Source organism: Alligator sinensis, unplaced genomic scaffold, assembly GCF_000455745.1.
Source record: "Alligator sinensis unplaced genomic scaffold, ASM45574v1 scaffold832_1, whole genome shotgun sequence".
NCBI lineage: Eukaryota > Metazoa > Chordata > Crocodylia > Alligatoridae > Alligator > Alligator sinensis.
Window position 1 is genome coordinate 1,037,542 of NW_005842057.1, and position 22,429 is coordinate 1,059,970.

At 42.7% G+C, this 22,429-nt stretch overlaps 1 protein-coding gene across 1 annotated transcript in view; it reads left to right on the forward strand.

Annotated features, from left to right (window-relative positions):
• The window catches only part of TPO (thyroid peroxidase), a 148,634-nt gene extending 139,722 nt beyond the window's left edge, over positions 1-8,912 (forward strand). The window contains exons 16-17 of the mRNA XM_025203384.1: positions 4,740-4,902; positions 8,112-8,912. Coding sequence (XP_025059169.1) covers positions 4,740-4,902; positions 8,112-8,141 — 193 coding nt within the window. The 3' untranslated portion in view covers positions 8,142-8,912. The remainder of the gene's footprint in view (positions 1-4,739; positions 4,903-8,111) is intronic.
• Positions 8,913-22,429: the final 13,517 nt, after the last annotated feature.

Genomic DNA, 22,429 nt, shown 5'->3' on the forward strand with positions numbered 1-22,429 from the left:
CGGGCGAGAATTTGAGGGTGCCCTTGGGCCGACTTGGCATGGTGAGGGGGCCGTAAGGAGACCACGGCCCTCCTGAAGGACCCCGCCGTGACACAAAGCAACTAGCCACTTGGCACAGGCCTACCAGACAGGGAAATGAATTTTACATTTCTCCCACAGAAATCATGTATGTGAAGTCAAAAGAACAACTTATATGCTTAACAGTTAAACATATGAAAAAGTCTTCTGCAAGTTGGCACCTAATAAATTATAATTCATAATGTAGAGATGAAAATTAAATGTTCTGATTCAGGGAACAGAGACTTGCACAAGTTTGGGGAAAAATAAGTATTCGATGACATAGAAGTGCTACTAGAAAGATAATTTTATATCAAATCCGTTACTTTTTATTTAACTGCTTTTAGCATCATTGAAATGTAGAGAAAATTCCAAAAGCTATGAGGGCTGAAGGTAGAGAGGCACTGAATGCTTCAAAAGCCTGAAGCATTTTTTTAAATATTTTTTAAACCACTTGAAAAACCTTTGATGAATAATGTGACATTGGATTTTGGCTATGGGTTTGAGTTGCTTTTTCCACCTTCCAAAACCTAGTGTAATATAAATTAAAGTGATAATGTTGCTGAAAAATGATTAAGGCTTAATATTCACTTACACTTCTGGTGGTTATGAAAGGCATTTTTCACACTGAGAAACTTATCTTGTATTAGAAAGTTGTTCCAACCAGAATGGATAAGGTATGTGGCTCAGAGCCTGGAACTCCTGGGTTATAATTTCAGCAGCTGTCTGTCTTTCAGCAAGTCATTTAGAACCCAGCTGCATTTCATGAAATGTGTAAGGCTTGAATTTCCATTTATATAGATGGAAGGGAGCATACTTCAGGGAAGCTGTACTACAGAGAACTATATGCTCCGTATTTTAAGATCTATGGATGTGCTCCTTCTTGGAGTAAAGAGGTCCCAGTAGCATGATTCAGAAAGAGGTTGGTCCTGATGATGATATTATCAGGGAACACCATGGAAATGGCACTTCTGCCAAACCAGGGTCCATATTTGTTGTTCAGAAATTGAAAAGAACTGCTTAGGTCTATAGTGTTGCATGCAGTGCAGTCCAATTATATATACACAGCCTGTTTGTTTTTTTTTTTTAACCTCCTGACATGGCTCTACTTATTTGTACTTAGCTTGTGAGCTCTGTGTAAGGTGAGCATCTTTCAAAGGTGTTTAAAAAGTGCATGGTGCACAATGAGTGCTACCACACAAAATAATCATTAGAAGAATAATGCCTCGCTGGATCAAGCCTCTCAGTGACTGTACATGCAACTGCAAACATACATTTGATGCAATGACAATGCAGTGCCATATGTGTGATAGCTCTGAAAAGCTGTTGAACAGCAGAGTATATTAGCCCAGGAAAAAAATGTGTATGTTAGGGCTCTTTCTGGTATGAAATTTAGCTGCTTCTGAACTAGCTTGAGTGCCTTTGTATTGTGTTGTGTAGACGTACCTTCAGTGAGATTCTCAAGAGGCAGTTTGTCTATCATCCTTGAATGTTCAGGAAGGAGCAAGACATCCCACAATGAGTGCCTTACTAAGGGCTAGGAAAAATTCCTGTCCCTGCACTAATAGGATATGCATGTGTATAAATATACTAACGAATTGCCTGTCAAGAATGACAGATGAATGACGACTTTCTTAATGGCATTGTGCATCTAATTGTCTTCTCACAGTAGCCTCACAATAGCTGGGAGCCTGGTTCCCACTGGCCCCTCCCTCTGCCCTTCCCACCATGTCAGGCTCCCAGCACCCTTAAAGAGCGCTACAGACAGACAGACAGACACACAGACAGATGGACTAAGCCCTTTACGTATAGAGATGTTAGCCAACAAAGGGTGTGTGGAGCAGGAGGGTATTACCACTGTCTCCAAGGAATGGACCCTGTGCACCACAGAGAGAAGCAGTCTGCACATTTCTTCTCCTCTACCTCAGGTACAGACCTCACTGTAATGCCATAAGTACTGGTGCCCAACTCCTCTATCCCCAGTGCATGGGGCGAGTCCAAAGGCCCAATCCAGTGTGAGGGGTCACATCATCTTGCCAGTAGGGCTCCCCATGAGTCTGGACATTTGGCAGCAGGATGTTCAGTGGCAGTATTAATTGTGGAAGCTCTGGGCACCACAGTAGTTAATGTTTCTGCTGTGCTGCCACCATATTTCTGGACCTATGGGGAGCCCCCCAAAAAGCCAGATGGCATGACTCTGCATGCCAGATCCAGCCTGCAGGCTATATCTTGGTCACCCACATCCTAGAGCAATGTGACTTCATGCTGATTCTGTACAAGAATATGCCTACATCCCACAATTCACTGACAAGTAGATATGCCTGCTTGGAACTGTGCATTCTAAACAAGTAGTTATTAACTTGGTAGATTGAAAAAAGATAGTGGTGGTGCTTCATAAAATTATCTTCTGTAATGAGGCCATATCAAGGTCACTGTCACTAACTCCTGCAGCAGGAGGAGTGCCAATTCAATAAGTGAATGCTGCCTACAGGACCAAATTACTCTTTTTCCTTCTGTCCTGAATGAACAGTATTTTCTTCACCTTTTTGCCCTCATTCTCCTACTCATATTGTCTGAAGCATCTTGTTTCATGTAGTAGCGAAAAAAACTGAGCACACCAAATAGCTGTCTGAAAATTGATTTTATGCAAGGTTTAAGCCATGCATTGATAGCACTACTGAGTAAAATTTGATGTTCTAATTTAACTTTCATACAGCCTGAAATGTATAGAGGTTTTTAACCTGCATATGAAATGAATGAAACTGATTATTGATAACTGCTGCAGAAATACTTTAGTTTATTTTCCTTGGATGACATTTCTATCCTAAGTGACTTAGGAGCTGAAGGGCACTTTTACATGTGCTTGGGGGAGGGGAAGTTGCTCCAAGAGCATGTCACGTATGTGTCCCCACACTTGAAAATGGTGGTGGGGGTGCTTGAATTAAAGGTTGTTCAACAAACTTTAGTGCAAGCGCCCTTGCCACCATTTTTAAGAGCAGGGACCCTGATACACAAGACGCAGGAGGCTGCTGGAGTGCAGCAATTGCTCCAAAGCTCTGGAATTCCAACACAGTGGGAGCAGCCTCAGTGCTCATGTCGGCACCGTAGGGGCCAAATTCTGGATACAAACTCAGTCAGGACTTTCGCAGACAGCACCTAGTCAGAATGCAGGTATCTGAATTCCAAAAAGCAAGCCAAATTACTTCTGTTCCACAGTTATGGCAGTGGCACCATGTTAGACTGCAGAGCTTCTACTTGACCTTCTGGGCATGCTCATAGGTATCTGGGGCTGGAGGCACCTGAATATTGGAGCTCAGGGCACCTGAATTTCTAGTTTTCATTCCTATATGCATTTCTGGTTTTTTAAACCAATGACTATCTGATTTTAGTTATGTACTGTTCTGGAAGTGGGAACCAGCACCCAGCATACCAGCATACCAGCGAGTGCCATAACCATTAGGCTGCAGAATCAGGCTCCTTTTCATGCATTCTCTTTCTGAGACCATGGCTCTTACATTCTTGGCTTACCATTGACACAGTTTAAAGGAGAGGGAAAGAACATGTTCCTACAAACCAATTTTATAGCCTTGTGGGTAGGGCATTCTCCTAGAAAGTACATAACAGTAGGAAACAATCCCCTTAAACTGAGTAGGCTGTAGACCCCAAAGTTTTCTCTTCCTGTGCAAATGCTTTAATGAGGCTAGCATTCAAGACATAAGGACTCCCACCACCCTTGAGTTAGGTGCCTACTCAGAGAACTAAGGACTAATCCAGCATTTCTCAGTCTTTTTTTTAGATACCAGTTCCCCTCAGATTTGAGGCAACACTCATTAGACTCAAGGTGCCCTTTGGAAAATGCCAGCTCTTGGTTTGTAATCCTTTTTATTATTGAAAAAGAATTGAGCAATTTTTCTGTTTCAAAAACTCAGGAAGACCACAACCAAACAGAAAGGTTTCAACAAAATATTGGCCATGTGATTCCTCTGCTTTACCTGTGTCAGGTCAGGGTGTTAGGTCTGTGTTGTATCAGGGTTGGCTGTAGTCTTATGTAGAGTACAGATTATTGATTATATACAGCAGTTTAGATAGGGATGATCCTGCCTTAGGATGGCCTCTGGGGATCCCTTCCAGCCCTTCTATCTCTGATTCTATGATTCTTTGAACTCTATGGATATGTTGTGAATCATGTTGGCACATGGAACATTGGGTGGCATCCTTGAAAAGGGACCCTTGAAATTATGCCAAGGCACCCCAGGCAGGGTGCCACAGCACCCTGATTGAAAACCACAACTGATTGGCAGAGAGGGGCAGGGCTGTTCAAAAAGCAGCCCTTTCAGCCTTTTATTTTAACATTTGAAAAGTATTTTATGTTATTTGCTCTCAAAGTTCTTCTTGATTAAGGATTTCAGGTTTGGTCTCAGGGTTCTTATTCCTTTCTATTTAGTACCCCTATTCTCTGCAGGACTACTGATAGCATTTACTGAATTAGGCAGTAGCCTATGAAAATACAAGCTTATCTGAATGGGTTAACCTAGGGGGAGGCATCCTGCCCTACCTTCATTGTTACTTAATTTATACTTCCCAACAATCCCTTTCAGTTGAAGAACTATATTTTGACTTCATGATGAATTGTATAATTTGTTGCAATTTGATAATAACTTTAACATGTTTGTTTTAAACAGGGCACATGCTGCTAAAGGATCAATTCAAGCGAACATGTTAAAAGGCACTAATGCACCCACTGAATTAAAATACAGAACTAATGTGCCCATGGAATTAGATTGCAATAAATGCCAAGAAATGAAGACTTCACAGCCCAGTGCACAGGTTGAATCAGTTAATAAGGTATAACATGTCTTGAAGTATCAGATTATTTCTTGGTAGTGTTGTTGCTTTGATGGTCCAGGAAAAATGCAAGAGCAGAAGATGCATGGCTTGGTGAAATAGGTGCTAGCCTGGATGGGAGGAAGCCTTATGGTCTAGCCTAGGTTCTTATTCCCAATGGGGTAGAAACTTCCCTTTTGCTCTTCATCCAATGAATACAAAATGCAAGGCGCAATAGGTAACCTTCAGGGGGAGGACAGGGAAGAGACTGAACTGGATAATGTCTTATGGTGGTCTGTTGGTTGGAACACTGCTGGAAAGACGTGAATGCAGGTTTAGACCCTGTCTAAAGGGGAGGGGAGCTCAGAAGCTGGGTCTGCCTCATTTGGGCAAGAGTCCTAGCCACTGGGTTAAAACAAGGGAGGGACCCCTTTCTCCTCCTCTTTGGTTTGCAACAAGCATGTGTGTAGGCATGCAGAACAATTTGTTTCTCCCTATGGTGAAAAAGAATACAAATGTGTGTAAAAGTGCCTCAATGGCAGTCACACAGCAATTTCACATAAAATGAAACAGGAATCTTCCTCAAGAGTGCTCATTGGGATCGCACCTGAAATAAATGATGAGCCCGTGGAATTGGTTTTTTGATCAGAAGGGGATGACATGGGTGTGTTCCCAAGTTAGAAACCAGGAATACTAGGAAACAAAGTCAAAAAGAGATAATGGAACAGATAAGGAATACAACACATGCACAGTAAGTGGGCAATATATAAATATAGGTAAATATCCATTTAAAGTGCATGGAAGCGAAGTCAAAGATTGTGGGCCACTCATGGCACCCAGTACTATTTTCACATTCTTTTTATGGCAAGCCCTGCCTCCCACTGCTGATTGGCTCAGGGTCCCCAGGGGCTCTGTTCTTTGCTACTGATTGACTGAGAGGGCTGCCTTTCATGCAGTCTCACTTCTCACAACTGATTGGCAGAGAGGGGCAGGGCTGTTCAAAAAGCAGCCCTTTCAGCCAGTCAGCAGCAGAGTGAGGAAGGGGTGGCCACCATTTTGGTTGCTCTCCTTCATACCAGTGGCTTCTCCTTCTCGTCCCCACAGCAGGCTGCGAGGCCAGGCCACTGCCTTCCAGCAATTCCATGCAAAATCACCAGGAACACCAGTTTTCACAGTGATTGGGGACACCAACTTTTTTTGTGGTTTCTGCAAAAATTGCAAAATTTCAAATTGAGTAGATCCCTAAATATAGGCTTTAAACCTGTAAGTGGGTATGTGTAGGGACCCCTGCTCCCTTACCATCATTTCATGATCTGGGATATACTTTGTAAATTATGATGGGCAGGGAGGGGGGGCAGCAGGGCAGGGAGCCCAAGCCTGCAGCAGGCACCCTGCATCTGCCCCTGCCCCATGCACAGATCTGGGGGGCATGTGCCCCCCATCCCCCTTGGAACATGTGCAGTGGCAGAGAGCTGGACCCACCCTCACCTGGGCCTGCAGTGGGCAGCCTGAACCTCCCCCCACTCACAGGCTTCACTCCAACCATGTTGCCCATGGGGGAGGGGTAGCTGGGTTCCCCACTTGGACTGCAGCAGCCACCACCTCCTGCAGATGACAGTCAGGACTTGGGCACTGCTGCGGGATCAGGGGGCTGCAGACTCAGGTCCCTGGCCCTGTAGCCCTGGCACAGGGTTGAGGGGAAGGGGGCTGTGGGTGGGGTGTGAGGGGCACCAGCAGGACTGGGGAGCTGTGGCTTGGGTGTGAGGGTCCTGGACCTGCATTCCGGTGAGCTTAAAGGGCAGGGGGAGCTCTGATTTTCCATGATAAAAAACCCAAAATCAAATACCAAAATGTATAGGTACTTAGAATTTTTTTCAGTATAGTGATTGAGGCACTGGTAGGCTTCCAAATTGCTTTAAAATTGTAAATACATCAATAAAACATTGTTTTCTACTGAGAGAGAGATATTAGTGGTGTTTCAATTTAATTGCAGATTTGGGGGGAGTTATCCAAGAGTTTTCAATTTGTTATCAGGTAAAACCAGGATTCCTGCTAATCAGTGACATTCTTGGCACAGTTTAAGTGTTATATCTGTCCACATCCTAAGGATCCGTATCAGCAAAACATTATACTTAACAGCTTTACTGAATCACGGCCTAGAGTTAGATATGAAATTAGTGTAACGTTTTCTCTTTTTTCCTTCCATTTAGGATCGTACAAATGACCCCCATATTCTATTCAGCATGTAAATTATTTTTACAGCACTTGAGAAATAATGGACAGCTACAGCACACTTCTTTGTAATAAATAAAATATTAAAGGAAGAGGCAATTTAGTCAGAATCATCCAGATATACTTATTCCATACTGTTTTACATTTTTGATACAAATAGCCTCCATATTATAATTCTATACTAAACATTTTGATTTTTGGCATTATGCATCATCACATTTCAAATGATGTTGCATTCAGTTACCTCACAGTCTCCTAGTGCTACCAAAGCAATTAAATATGAATATAATGGCTGCTGCAAAAGTGAATTATGTTTGTTTCTGGGAGTCCCACAAAGATTCGTTTCATCTCCTAGTAAAGCAAAAGCACAGGTGACTTCAGAAACAGGTTTATTCTTAATTCCAGAATACCATTCAATAAAATATAAAGAGTAGAAATACATCCTTCCTTTTATTTATTCATGCTTTATTCCAATTATAAATGTCCTGTATATAATCATTAACATAACCATTTTAAAATACATAATAGCTTTCTTGCACTGTATTCATCTGAATTGCTGCTATTATATGCTAACCATTAGCTGTTTAAAGATTCTTAATTTGGAAATCTCTATTCTAAGATTAGTAATATGTAAAGAAATGGATCTTTGTGTTAGGAAATAAAGTTTCAAAGAAGACAACTTCACTTGTACCAGCACATAACTATATTTCAGTCTGTAATTTCAGCTGATATTCATAAATACTGGTTCCTGCACAACCCTCATTTTTAAGACATTGTGCCTTAATGCTGGTTATCTATTTCTACAATTTTCAAGGTGACTTTGCAGTGTATATGTACAGCACCTGTAAAAATGTCTATGCATGTTTTTCATTTTGATGATGACTTCTAATGGCATTTTCAGCAGAAAAGCCTCATTTGTAGTGCTGTCTTGTGATTTTAAATATTTCTCCACTACTCTGGTAATCAAACTTTTTCTCTTTTTTTACTCTTCCTTTCAGAGCTTTCTCCATCCTTCCTACCAGACCTAGACACTCCCAAGAACACGCTAATTTTTCCTTTATCAAGTGACCCAAGAAGGGAAGAAATTATGTTAAATAAGAGAAGGTGGACAAGTTAGCAAGAATCTGCAAGTACATATGGAAATAAATTCCCTAACTTACGAAAAAAGCAGTTAGAAAAAAAAAGATGCATGGAAAAATAACTTCCCTAAGGTATACCATGAATACAAACATGAAAGCATGCAGGCAGTGAAAAACAATGACAGGCCACTATTAAATGTACAAATTATGCAAGGATTTCATAATCAAAGATACTTAATTGACAAACTATTTGTATCACTGCTATTAGCTAATGTAATGTCATTTAAAGAACTAGCAATGGGATTCTCCAACCTTGGCTTTCAGATTTTCTTGCTCATTTTTCTTTCTTCAAACCCACAATATATTTTTAAAAGGAGCTTGACCAATTTTTTTTGTTATTGCATTATTAAGATAAAAGGAATGTAATGTGTTGCAGTACAGATTTACTGTAAGGCATAACAAGCTAACGGGAAACTTCACATGATCTCTATTCTTCACTTTGAATTGATAAATATGATCTTCAGCACGGGGAGAAAAATATCTAATTGTTGTTATATTATATAAGAAGGAAACCCCACATAGTCAACTCTGTCTCCAAGGGCATGGGAAATTAACTGCATATTCTGTAATGATTTGTGTGGCTGATGAATTTACCAGTGTTGACCAACTGGGACCTATTTCACTTTTCTTATTTTAGGATGATAATAAATCTACCATATCACTTACCATAAATCATGAAAAGCTATCAAGCTGTGTGAATTCAGCCAGGGCTAGCAGCACTCCCTACTGTTCAGATTAGAAAAAGCTTTATGTAAATAATATCCCCTCCATGTGCAATTAACAAATGCTCAGTCAAATCTCGTTACAGTTAAATAGGTAAAAATTCTGAAGTTCTCATGTGCAGTGAACGTGCTCCAGACCAAGGCTGTGGAAATCTAAGTAGGAATTTCCTTTTAAATACAATTGTAAGCTTATGAGTTCACCTGTGTATCAGATTGGAGACTAAGAAGAGAAGAGACTGATTTTCTCCCTGACTGGGCCAAAGCTTCATGGAGGAGGAAGCTATCTTGATTTAAGGACAGGAGCTGGATCTGAAAGAGGCTGGGATGTGCAGTCCAGAATTGGAAGCTTGAGGGTAGGAATGCAACATTGGAAGCATCTACCCATACTATCAGGGCCATCCCCACAGGGGGGCCAATTGGGGTGACTGCCCCGGGCCCCATGCTTTGGGGGGGCCCCATGGAGCTGGGCAGAGCAGCTATGGCAACTCCATGCTGCTGCCAGTTTCATGTCTGGCCACTTGGCACCTCTTGCACCCCCGCTCCCCCCACCGCCAAATCTGCTGCTGGCTTCCTTGCATCCAGGGGTGGGGCCCCACACAGGCTGATTTGCCTTCAGCCCTGCACCCTGTTTGGGTTGTTTCTGTATACTGTTCATTCTTATTAAGCTTACTGCGCAGTAAAGTACTAAACAGTGGGTGTGTCTACATAAGATGCTTTACTGTGTAGCAGCATAGTTTATTGCACAGTAAGTGTGTACATCTACACATGCACATGCCCACTGCACAGTAAATGATGCTACTTAGGAGTAAATTTGCTACCTGCAAATGCAAGTAGCAAATTTCTCATGATTAGTTACTGTGCAGTAACACATATGGGATGCCAACCAGGAGCAAATCTGCTCCTGGTCAGCCCTGCTACTAGGGGGGCAACCTCTCCTGCCCTAGAGCTGAGCCAGCTCTGTGCCAACCCCAGCCTCAGGATCTTAAAATCCAGTAGGCATTTTGAGCCCTGGGGCACAAGTAGGCACCCTGAGGCCACTACAGGCTCCTGTGCCCCTCTGGGAAGGCAGCAGGCCATCCACACCAGCCTGCCTGAACTCTGGCACTGCTGCCTGGCACCACAGTGCTGCTCAGCTGTAGGACCATGTTGTCCAGGCCTATTGGCTGGTGTAGGCTCTTGCCAGACCTGTGAGCACCCAGTCCCAGCTTCAGGCAGCTCCTGCTGTCCACATCCTACTCTTGCCAGCCTACCCAGAGCCTGTAGGTGATGCAGGGAAGAGCCTCACTGCAAAGCTCCCAGTCCCATGGTGTGCCCCTGCATTAGGTGCTGCAGGCAGCTGCCCAGGCCTGGCATCACAGGCATCTGCGTGGAGGCCCAGAGAACTAGCATGGGAGCCCCTGTGGCTTTGTCCTTGGCAATGCCCATGCCTGCCACCTGGGGCCCCAACTGGTCATAGGAGAAAACTGGTGACCTCCTGGCATTGTGGGGGTGAGGAAGAGGTGCAATGCCAGTTTGCACAAAGCGGGTGCTCCAATACCCACATATATCAGGGACTGTCAGGCCAGATGTGGGAGTGTGGGCGTGACTAGTCAGCCCTGCAGTGCCACATAAAGATCAAGGCCTTGAAGACACAGTGGGTTACTGTAACCAACCAAAATCATCAGTTGGGGAGTGCTTAAAGTCCATGCCCTTTATGTGGCAACTGACAGACATCCTTGTGCCACAGGACCGAGGCTACAGCCATGCTCTGTATAGCAGCATAGAAGGCCTGCCTGAGCCCCTGCCCTGGACTGGCACCCACAGTGCTGTGTCACCAGGACCCCTTGGGCCTTCAGCAGCCCATCCCCCCAATCTCCCCACTTGCAGCCTCCATCAGCAGCTCAAGGAGCCTGAGCCAGTGCCTGCCCTCAAAGTCCACAGCCTCAGCCCTAGCCATGAGGTGCAGCTGGCCATGTCACCTCTGGCTGCCAGCAGCACCAGCTTCTTACCAGGGTGGAGGGACCCTGGCTGGGTGCCTGCACACTGTGCTCCACCCTTAACATGTCAGCAAGGAGCCACACATCATCACCACCAGCTCAGACTGACTGGAGCTGTCAGGCACAACATCCCAGGGGGTGGTGGTTGACAGAAGTCAATCGTTGTGGTGTGCTGTGACCAGTGGGGTCCCTCAAGGCTCTGTCCTTGGGCCTATATATTTAACATCTTCATTAATGATGTAGACATTGGTGTCAGAAGCAGACTGGCGAAGTTCACCGACAACACCAAAATCTGGGGTAAAGCGTCCACACCCGAGGACAGGAGAGTGATCCAGGCAGACCTTGACAGGCTCAGGAAATGGGCGGACAAGAACATTATGGTGTTTAACACTGAAAAATGCAAGGTTCTCCACCTTGGGAAGAAAAACCTGCAGCATGCTTATAGGCTGGGCAGTCCTACACTGGCTAGCACTATGGACGAAAGGGACTTGGTGGTCATGATTGACCACAAGATGATCATGAGCCTTCAATGTGATGCTTCAGCTAGTAAAGTGAGCAAAATGCTGGCTTGCATCCATAGATGCTTCTGAAGCAAATCCCAGGACGTCATTCTCCCCCTGTACTCAGCCTTGGTGAGGCCACAGCTGGAGCACTATGTTCAGTTTTGGGCTCCACAATTCAAAAAGGATGTGGAAAAGCTTGGGAGAGTGCAGAGGAGAGCCACACACATGATCAAAGGTCAGGAAAAACAGACCTTATGATAAGAGGCTGAGAGCCATGGGACTCTTTAGCCTGGAAAAGCACAGGCTCAGGGGTGATCTGGTGGCCACCTATAAGTTTATCAGGGGTGCTTACCAGGATCTGGGGGAACATCTGTTCACCTGAGCGCCCCAAGGGATGACAAGGTTGAACGGTCACAAACTCTTCCAAGACTGTTTCAGGCTGGACATAAGGAAGACATTCTTTACTGTCTGAGCCGCCAAGGTTTGGAATAGACTGCCACCAGAAGAGGTTCAAGCACCTACTTTGAACACCTTCAAGAGACATTTGGATGTTTATCTTGCTGGGATCCCTGCTGACTTCCTGACCCTGGGGCAGGGGGCTGGACTTAATGATCTTCCGAGGTCCCTTCCAGCCCTAGTGTCTATGAATCTATGAATCCCAACCCACATGGTAAGCCCTGCAATGGGGGGAGGGCCCTCCCCACACTGGCCCCTGCCCCCAGCCCTGGCCCCAGCCCCTCTCCCTATTTGCCTTCCCATACCCAGTGTGGATGCACTCCCTTGGCCCTAGGTTCCCCCTACAGTGCTGCTGGCAGCTGGTGATGACGTGGATGGCTGCGCCTTGGGGTTGGGGCTGAGGCTGTGGAACTGTCAGGGCAGGCACTGGCCCAGGCTCCCCAAGCTGCTGGTGGAGGCTGAGGGTAGAGAGTTCAGCGGGACAAGCTGCTGGCACTTCAAAGGGCCCTCCTACAGCAACACATCAATGTGGGTGCCAGGCCAGAGCAGGGGCTTGGGCAGGCTGCCTGTTCTGCTGTGCACAGCACAGCTGTGGTCTAGGTCCTGGGTCCCAAGGATGGCATTCAGTTATCACATAAAGGGCATGGACTTGTGGGCACATCCCAGCAGATAATTGTGATAGTAACCTACTGTGCCCACAAGGCCTTGACCTTTATGTAGCACTGCCATGTGAACCAGTTGTGCCCACACTCCTGCATCCATCCTGACAGCCCCTCCTCCTGCAACCAGTTGGGGCTCTGGGTGGAAGCATATGGCATCAGCAATGACACCGTCAGAGCTCCCACATTGGCTCTCCAGGCCTCTGTGCAGCTGTCCCTGTGCTGCCAAGCCTGGGTAGCTGCAAATGCAAGTAGCAAATTTACTTATGATTAATTACTGTACAGTAGCATTTTTGTAGACTCCTGACCAGGAGCAAATCTGCTCCTAGTCCGCCAGCCACCAGGAGGTAGGAAATTGTTCCCTGCCCCCAGGAGCAGCCTGCTGCCAATGTGGGCTCCACCACCAGAGCCTGAGTGGGGACTATGTCCCTATGCCCCGGCAGTAGGGAGCTCCAAGACCCAAGCCCATGCCTCTGAGATCATGTGTGGTTCCTGCTGCACATGGTTACATGGTGATGCAATACTGTGCAGTAAATTTGTCTACTGTGCAGTAAAGCATCTCATGTAGATGTGCCCACTGAGACTGAAAGCCATCCAGGGGGAGCTGAGAGAAAACATACCTTAGAGCTGGGATTAGATGGCAGGAATGAAGCTGGCTGAGGAAAGAGATTGGAACAGGAAATAATTGGGATGGAGGGAAGAAGTAAGAAAAAAAGAGCAAATTATGAGGAGGAACCAAGGTGTTGGTGAAGAAATGGGAGTAGATAAGCAAAAAAGAGAAAGCCAAGAAGTCAGTGAGAATGCAATGAGTTTAAATAAGGAATATAGTGTGGGAGGCTAAGACTGGGAGTTGTGGGTGGTAGGAAACATGGGCATTGGGTGGTTGGAGTTTGAGAAGGGGAGCAGATTGATTTTCATCTAACCAGGGAGATGAGAACTGGGAATTGTTGGCACTGGATTTATGACACAAATACCTTGTTTTGGGCAGGCCCAAACCCTCAGTCCAACCATGACTTCTCCATTCAATAATAGGCAAATTTTACTGATACACAGAGATAGCAGCTAAGAATAATGGAAACAAATTTATATCTACCAGTCCCTGGGCTCACAGAGTCAAGGTACATCTGACCAGTATGCAAGCTTCACTCTTAGGTTATCTCTTGGATGTCAGATGTCAGCAGCCTGGAGGTCAGAGGCTTTCACAGTGTGGGTAGGGGAGACAGGCTGGTGGTGTGCCCTCTGTCTATGGTGGCTTCGGGTTCCCCTCTCAGGGACCCTTTGCTGCTCTGAAAGCCCTCTTTTTGTATTCTTTCTCCCCTTCTGATGACTCTTCATCTCTGGGCATCATTGATTGGTTTCCCTGTGGTCATCATACTGTCCACCTTGTGTCCTGTCAGCATATTCCTTTGTTTCACAAATCCATCACATGCACACATCCTAATTTGTTTGTTTACCAGTTTATCCTAATTTGGTCCATCTACCAAAACTGGAAATCCCAAGGGCTTTGCAACTGGTCACTGTGACCTGGCCAACCCAGCAGAGTCTTTTATCTCTGTTATGGAACAGTGTGATACATGTCTTCAATTTCCCATCCTGTGTGTCTCCTTGCTGCTTGCCTATGTCAGACACAGTGGGCCTTGAAGGAAACCATCATAAACAGGCTTTTAGAAATCAATTAACCCTTGCCATTACCCTGGACCATTGTTCTAATCTACTTTATCTACAAGCCAATTCCCCAAAACAAACCTCTAAATACCATTTTTTAGCCATCGGGAATATCTGGGCAAGAAGTATACGCTATATAACAAGCCTTACACAATAGAGATTGAGACTGGGTAGGTGCACTATGGCCACATTCTAAGCAGTGAGGTCCTCCATGTCATACTCAGTAGTCAGGCAACCAGCCTTTCCCTAGTCTTGGATGCAGAATGATCCAAGCAAGGTAAAAGAATATAGTAGAACATGACTTATAGGGAAAAGTTGAAAGAACTAGGGCTATTTAGTTTGGAGAACAGAAGTCTGAGAAGAGCTTTGATAATGGTCTTCAAATAAATGGAGGGTCTTTATAGAGAGGATGGAGATGGGCTTTTCTCTGTATCCATAGAGGACAGGAGTTGAAGTAGAGGAAATTCAGGTTGGAGATTAGGAAGAATTTCTCACTCTGGGGGTGGTCAAGCATTGGCCAGGCTGCATAGAAAAGTTGTGGAACCTCCAGTCTTGGAACTTTTCAAGAGCAGGTTAGACAGACATTTGGTTGAGATGGTTTAGTCAGGGATGAACCTGACTTGACTGGTACAGTGCTGGGAGGAGGGTTTTGTGAAAACTGTCAGGGATACTACTCTGTACCAGCTGTTTGTGCTTGGTGGGAAGGCTGTATACCTCAGCCTTATGGGTTGCACAACATGTCTCCTGCATTCCTCTGGCAATATATGATTGCAGTCCAGCAGCATATCTGGCAGGACTAGGATTAGTTCCAGTGGAGTTCAGTCCTGCTTCTCCACTATGGAAGGAAACCTTGTTTTTCCATCTTATGAGGAGGCAAGCCATTGAAAGAGCTCTGTCAGCCCATCATCCATTTGGAAGAATCCTTCTTCATTGTGTCTTGTGATGAGATTGAGGGAGAGGCACCTCTACTGCCCACCTTAACAAAAATAATCAGATAATATTCTTTTTCCAAAATTCAAAAATACCTTAACTAGCACTTTTACAAATTGTCAATTGTCTTTATGTGCCCAACCATGTCAGTACTACCCTTGCAACACCTGCAGTATATTGAGGTCTTAACAATACAAAAATCTCTGACAGTGAAAAGTCAAATGGTGAGGACTCTATAAAAGACAGCAAACTTAACATCTAAAAAGGCAAAATGCTTATGCCATTAAAATCAATATGAATTTTATCATTGACTTTAGTGGGATCAGGCTGGCTGCACTGCTGAAACCTTAATCCTTTTTATATTAAATTCATTATAAACCTACATTGGTAAAATTTAACTGAAGTGGTCAAATAATTTTCAGTCTACTGTAGAAAATGCTGCTGAGAGCTTCCAATTTGCTGCACAATCTAGGAAGTTTGCTGCAAAAAGCAGGTTGAGTTTGCTGTGGACCACATGGAAGTTTTGCTCTATACACTACAGGCCGGTAATAGTAAATGTTTGTTCCATATTCCAAGTAATTTCATCTGTAAGACAGGCAGACAACAGACGATGTATTTGCAAAGAGATGTCTCTACAAGCCAGACTTGTATTTCAGCCATTTCTACTTTCCATTTATGGATTAATTTTCATCAAGTACTAAAACTTCAGCATTAGTGCCAACTTTTACAGTAATTTTAAGCAGCTTTTAACATGATTTAGCTTATTAATATTTTATTATACACATTTTATATTTTCTTTGTGCAGCATCCTGGGGTGCGTGCATGAAAAAGGCTTTCTAAATATTAATGTAATTGATTATGTTTACTTAATGTACAAGTATTAAAAAAAGAAATTATACAATCAAATTATTCCATTATGTACAACATATTACAGAGATATTTGTTCTGCCATTAGAGGAGAAAATGCTATCTGTAGATATGAAATAAGTATAAAGAGTACCCTGACATGGCTAATACAAAATCTGAAATGCTGAAGAAAGTCCAGGAGAAGAGAGGTCCAGGTTATCAAAGAACAGACTGAAATGAAGAATAAGGAAAAACCAGAACCTTTGTCAGCCAAGACTCCTAGTTCCAATAAATGGAACGAATAGTACAAAAGTGGCCAGGTGTTTGGCAGAATGAAACGTGTGAGGTCAGAAATGTTGAGACCATTGGTGAAATAATTGAGGAGGGACAAGGAGGAGAAAGGAGACAGGAAATGTTGAAGTAGAGGCCTATATGGTCATAAATTCGAGAAAGACTAGATTAAAAGGATTACATCAATAAATTGGGTATATAGAGAAGACTTCATGGTGTGGAGTAGGAGGATCTCTCTGGGATGTTTAGTCCCTCTTTTAGAAGGAGTTAAAAGAGAAGGAATGACTGATGTGGGCAATTTAAAGACACTGCACAAATCAGAGACATAGGTACTGGCACAACTCAATAATGTTTGACAAAATAGGTGCCTCTCCACTGATCTAAATGGGCATTTGTACACATGCTTGTGCCGCAGCACCGGGCACTTTTAAAAGCTCCTGGCACTGACTGAGGCGCATGCAGTTGTATAAGCGGCGAAAAGCACATCAGCCCTGAGAAAATGGTGGCGGTGCACTTTTGAACTAAAACACTGCAATGGTGTTTTCACTCAAAAGCTCACCACTACCATTTACTGCACACTGATGTGCATTTCACCACTCATACAACTACACACACTGCAGTGCAGTGCGCACCAGCTCGCATGTGTAGCAGACTCGATTAATTGCAAAACGAAAACGTATGTGTATTAATGCCCAATAGAGATACTTAGGTCTCATCTTAAGTCCATTCAAAAGAAGCAAGGTCATATTGTAGATCAAAATGCTGGCATTTCTCATTTCAGCTTTTTACAATAAACATTAAAATTTCACTCATTGAAAAATATTGGCAGTTCCTTTACTCTTTCAATGAAGTATGGAGTTTTTAAAGTAGTAAATGGCAGAGGCTGTTTGCTTTCCGTACATTAGCATGTTTAGTCAGTTATGGTATCTTCCATGTCAACATTAATTAATCACAAGCAAGACTGCATGAGATGAGCAAGAAGCTGAAGATAACACCTGAAAAGATCTCAAACATTTTCCCCCTTCTCCTTCCTATTACAGTTTTAGAATTTAAATTATACATTTCAATAGTTTCCTCCATGCTAAAGGGGCAAAAGTAGAATGATCCTGATACAGATATCACATAGCTCTATTTTACATTTGATTTCAGCAGATATGAGAAATAGGATAAAAAATTCCAAATCAAATCCTATGCTGTATTTAAAAAGTCAAAGATCTACCTATGCCTAACCAGGCCATCAAGCTATTGTGATGAAGAAGCATTAATTTGTACACACAACTTTTGACAAAGTTTACACATATCTTGTTCTTTTACTATTTTAATGTATATTTTCATATATGTGCCACCACTTCACTACCTTTGACAGTTTCTTTCAATTTCTTCCCTGGTTTTTGGGAATTGGCTTATAGGTATAGATATATGCATTATAAGGGATCAAGATGGGCAGCAGGAGTTAAATGGGTTTCTAAAGAGCTTGGGAGACACACACAGCTTCTCATGGCTCTGGGAGCAGATGGGCTTTCTAGCACAACAAGGCCAATGGATGGACACAGCCTGAGAATTGAGGGAGGCATGCCCTAACACAAGATCACAGCCTTCAAGGCAGACAGGTTGTCTAACACATCCTGGGAACCAAAGTATGTACCATACTTTCTATAACACAAGATAAGTGACACCAACAACAAGGCCTCAGAGAGCAGGGGAGTCTATGTCCCAGCTTTGGGGGAACAAACCAAATCAGGAGAAGGCCCAGAAGGCTACATAGACATGTGACCACAGAGAGACAGCCAACCAGAGATAGCCATGGATGAAGACTCATCAGGATTCATCAAGGGGGAAGGAGAATACAAAAGCAGAGACTTGAGATTAACAAAGGGTCCCTCCTGTCCCTCCCTGTCCCTCCTCCTCTTCCTTGAGAGGGGTCCCCATCCCCATCCCTGTCATCCAGGAAGGGTCTCCGAGGCCACTATGGACAGAGGACACACACCAGCAGCCCATCCCATGCACCCCACTGGAGGGGGGCTGTGGGCTTTGGCATCCCACCTCCAGACTCCACACACATACAAGAAAGAGCCTCAGAGTGGAACCTGCTTCCTGACCAGATGTACTTTGACTCTGATGACAGCCCTAGGATTGGTTGATATAGAACCGCTTGATTGTTTGTATTGTTGCTTTTTGTTATCACTCTGTATCAATAAATTCACCAATTATCAACTGGCAGGTGGTGTGGTTGGTCTGACAGCTGTGCTCACACAAAGCAAAGGTATAGGGGCTGGGTTTCTAAAATCCAGTGTCGACAGTGCCATAAAAGCATTCCCAGAGAGAGAGACAGGGTGAGCATAGCTCCACATGTGCAAATAGAATCCACACTGTGTGTAAGAGCCAAAAATTGCAGTTATGCAGATATGTAAGTGCCACTTAAGCACATAAAAGTGGGCTAAGATTTATTCTGAAGAACCTTAATAGAGATAAAGCAAAAAAAAAAAAAAAACCCCTGTGGATTAATATGTAATAATTTTAAGAATCACTAGATTGTGCTCATATAATGTTTAAGACTTACTAAACTGAATGAACAGGTATTTTGATCTTGATACATGTTATTTGTGATGCACTTCTTTTTTGTATAAGAAGAAAAATATTGATGTATTGTAGGGGTGTCAAACTATCTGACCCCACAGGCTGGGTGAATGGTGCAGGCCCAGTACATACAGTCCTCCAGTCCACATATGTCCTGAACTGGCCAGACTGTGCTGCGTATGATTGATCCAGAAAGCAGGAGGGGTCCATCAGCATGATCCAGTCTGGAGGACAGGCCCTGCACCAAGGTTGTTGCATTTCTTTCTATGCCCTAAATGCAGCAAACTTCGCAGACTAGCAGGGGAAGGTGCCCCGTCTAGCACTGGCCCTGGACTAACTGAAGAACTGACATAGCTTGTGCTATGTATAGCACAAGCCTTGCACCTTGTTCATGGGGCTGGTCTGGCATATTTCATGCCCAGCATGTGGGTCAACTTTGAGACCCAGGGGCAGCATTTAGGGCCAGATGATGGGACTCCAAGGGCTGCCCTGATCTTTGACATCCCTGATGTATTTCAATGTGTTTCACGTGATAATGGAAAATATTCTTCAGAGTGAGGGCTGGGTTTTTTTTTTCCTTTTTTCCTACAGATAGGGCCATCTTGCCTTTAAAAACCTGGTATAGCCAGTGTGGACACTTCCTAGAGTTTGAGGGCCTGGAATATTTCAGGAAATGTGCACTGTATCCTATGGTTTTATCAAGGCCCCTTGGGCTTAAATTACTTGGTTATTTTTATGGATGAAGAATTACTAGGTCACAGATACCTACTTTATTCAAATTGTACATATATTGCTGTCAGAGAAATGCTTGCTATATGGCTGTATCCTAAGGGCTCTAACATGAAAGAAGATATCTGGCCATGGGTTTTGTTGGAAAATTGTTTTTATTTCTTATTTCTCCCTAAAGGTACAGTGGCTGAAGGGAGACTGTAACATAATTTTGCATAGAACTATTGAGTTGGGCTGTGAAAAATGTTTGTCCGTATAAATCAAACCTTAAACTGCATTAGTGTAGTAAGTAGCATGAATATTTTCTCTTACAAATCATTCTTATCCCAGGGAAATAACACAGTACAATATTTGCTCTTAATTTAATACCCCTACATAATGCTGCCCGATTAATCTTACTTTTAGAGAGGGTACTTTTACCACCTGTACAATTCCCCAGCTCTACAAAGATTCATGTATACAGAAATTATCACCACGAACTTATATTGACCTCTCTCCTTATAAACTGGTAACAAATAAAAATGAAAGGTGAGCCAGGGAATTTGTGTGACTATTTGAAAAGGGAAGATTATGATGCCTTACTCTAGAGTCAGACCCCAGCAGGTAGATTTCTGGATATGTTTATATTTTGCTTTATAGTGTAAACTGTGCTGCTGGCAATGCTTCTGTCCAATTAATATTTTATAATATATTTTAGAATAAAATCCTATCATTAAACATTCCAAAAATAGAGTTGGGGGCAAATTGCAACTTGAAATTGGACTGCACCAGTTTACTTAAACACTGTGAAAACAGACTTGTTTGTTAATGCTATGGGGGACAGAAGGGTTATAGAACTGTTTTTATTGTTACCGCCTCTTTTTCTTTTCAAAAGCCTACTTGGCCTAACATAAACAACAGCTATTATTACTTAATAATAGCCACTAAACTAGGAGTTCCAAAGGCAGAATTATCACTAAGAAAATTTCTTCAAAAAATCCTAGGTATTATTATTAGTAATCATTCCCCACCTCCACATTGTTTCTTTTCATGACTTGTGCTAAGAAAAAACAAACCCAAAGGCCACTGAAGCCAACAGAAGGGCATCAGTTGACTCCAATGGCCGTAGAGCAGAACCTTTGACTAGCAGCTCTTTTTGTGCAACCTATAGAGCACCTGCCATTCTTTGAGTATTATTCAATGGATAAAGAGATAATGTAAGATTATTTCAAAGCTAGGCTTTGGTTAATTCAAAACATTTATAAATCTTGGGTGAAGGTTTGACGACACTCGGTTCCAATTAAAACCCAGAGTTTGGGGTCTTCAATTAAAACCTAAATAAGGCCTATTCTAAAATAAAAATCAGTCTTGTAATGAAAGTGTTATATAGCTACATTCTGGAAGGACCATACTCAATGTAATTTTGATTCTTTCAGTATAACTATACACCCCATCCTTTTTTGTCATTTCTAAAAATATAGGGCACAGATCAATGTTATATTATTAAGGAGATAAGGTATCTTATCAGAGTTAGAAACTATTTAAATCAACTAGCCTTTATCTCTACCATTAATTCTTGTCTTAATTAATGATCTGCTAAAAATACTACATAGACCCTTTATGGTAATGATGTTAATCTGTATTCAAGAGTCTTTCTATAAAGCAAGACATTCATTCCTTTCTTGCTGCAGGTATAGGAAAAGCACACAAAGGAATGCTCTATCTCTTCACATGGGTGACATTACATATCTGTGTTACTCAAATTAAGAAAATATGAGACTGGAAATGAGTAAAATCCTAGTATATTATAGTATATCATACATTATGTCTAGCATATCATACATTATTCTCAATGTATTAGTTGCCTCAAACAACTTATAGTCTAGACAGATCTTTAGCTGTGGTAACCTTGGCAGAGCTTCATTCAAGTCAATGCAGTTTTTAGCTTTGTGGATTTCCATCAAACCTAGTCTAGCCCAGAAATGAAAAGAGAATAATCTGGAAGTTTGGGTTTCTGTAATATTATCACTGTTAAATCAAAGTCAATTTGCACAAGCATTTTCAAATACAATCTTTTAGAAGTGTAAAGATGGATGAGTAGAAGGAGGTAGCTTGTCATATCAGAGAGGAACAACAAAAAAGAGCCATTAAAATGATTGAGGGAAAAGGACTTGGAAGTTGAGGGTTTACGTAAATATTTGAAATGCTACAAAGTGATTTAGGAGAGACAATTTTTAAATGTATTTGTATAGGTATTTAGACTCCTAAAGGTGCAAATAGGCTCCTAAAGGGATTTTCAAAAGCACTTAAAAAGAGAAGATGGGCACTTCTGAAGTAAATTGTGCAATTACCACTTTATATTAAAGCAGTGAACCTATGCTCGGTGTAGTGGAGTGGATATGCCAGTTTTTCTACATGAGGGAGAAAACATAAGCCACCTATTTTAACCTAAAGTAATACTTTCAACTTTTTGGAATTTAAAAATTATATTTTGTAATAGTGGTCCATGTTAAGTCAAGGAATATGTTAGGCCCTGGAATATAGCTATAGGTGAATTCCTCAAATAAGAATTAATTAATAAAAACGCATCTGATTGCAAATTCATGAATAGAAAAAGGGCAAATCAATTATTCATTGCAAATAGTTTATGACAAATTCATTTGTTACCACAACAGTTTTCTATTGGTACAAGTGCTTTACCAATGACAAACAGCATTGCCAAATAACGTCAAGGAAGTATCATGACCATCAAGTTTCACTACGTCATGTACATCCCTAATGAACTTTCCTCTGATCAGGCAGTTACTTCAACTATACCTTTTTAATGGAATAGATTTTATTTAC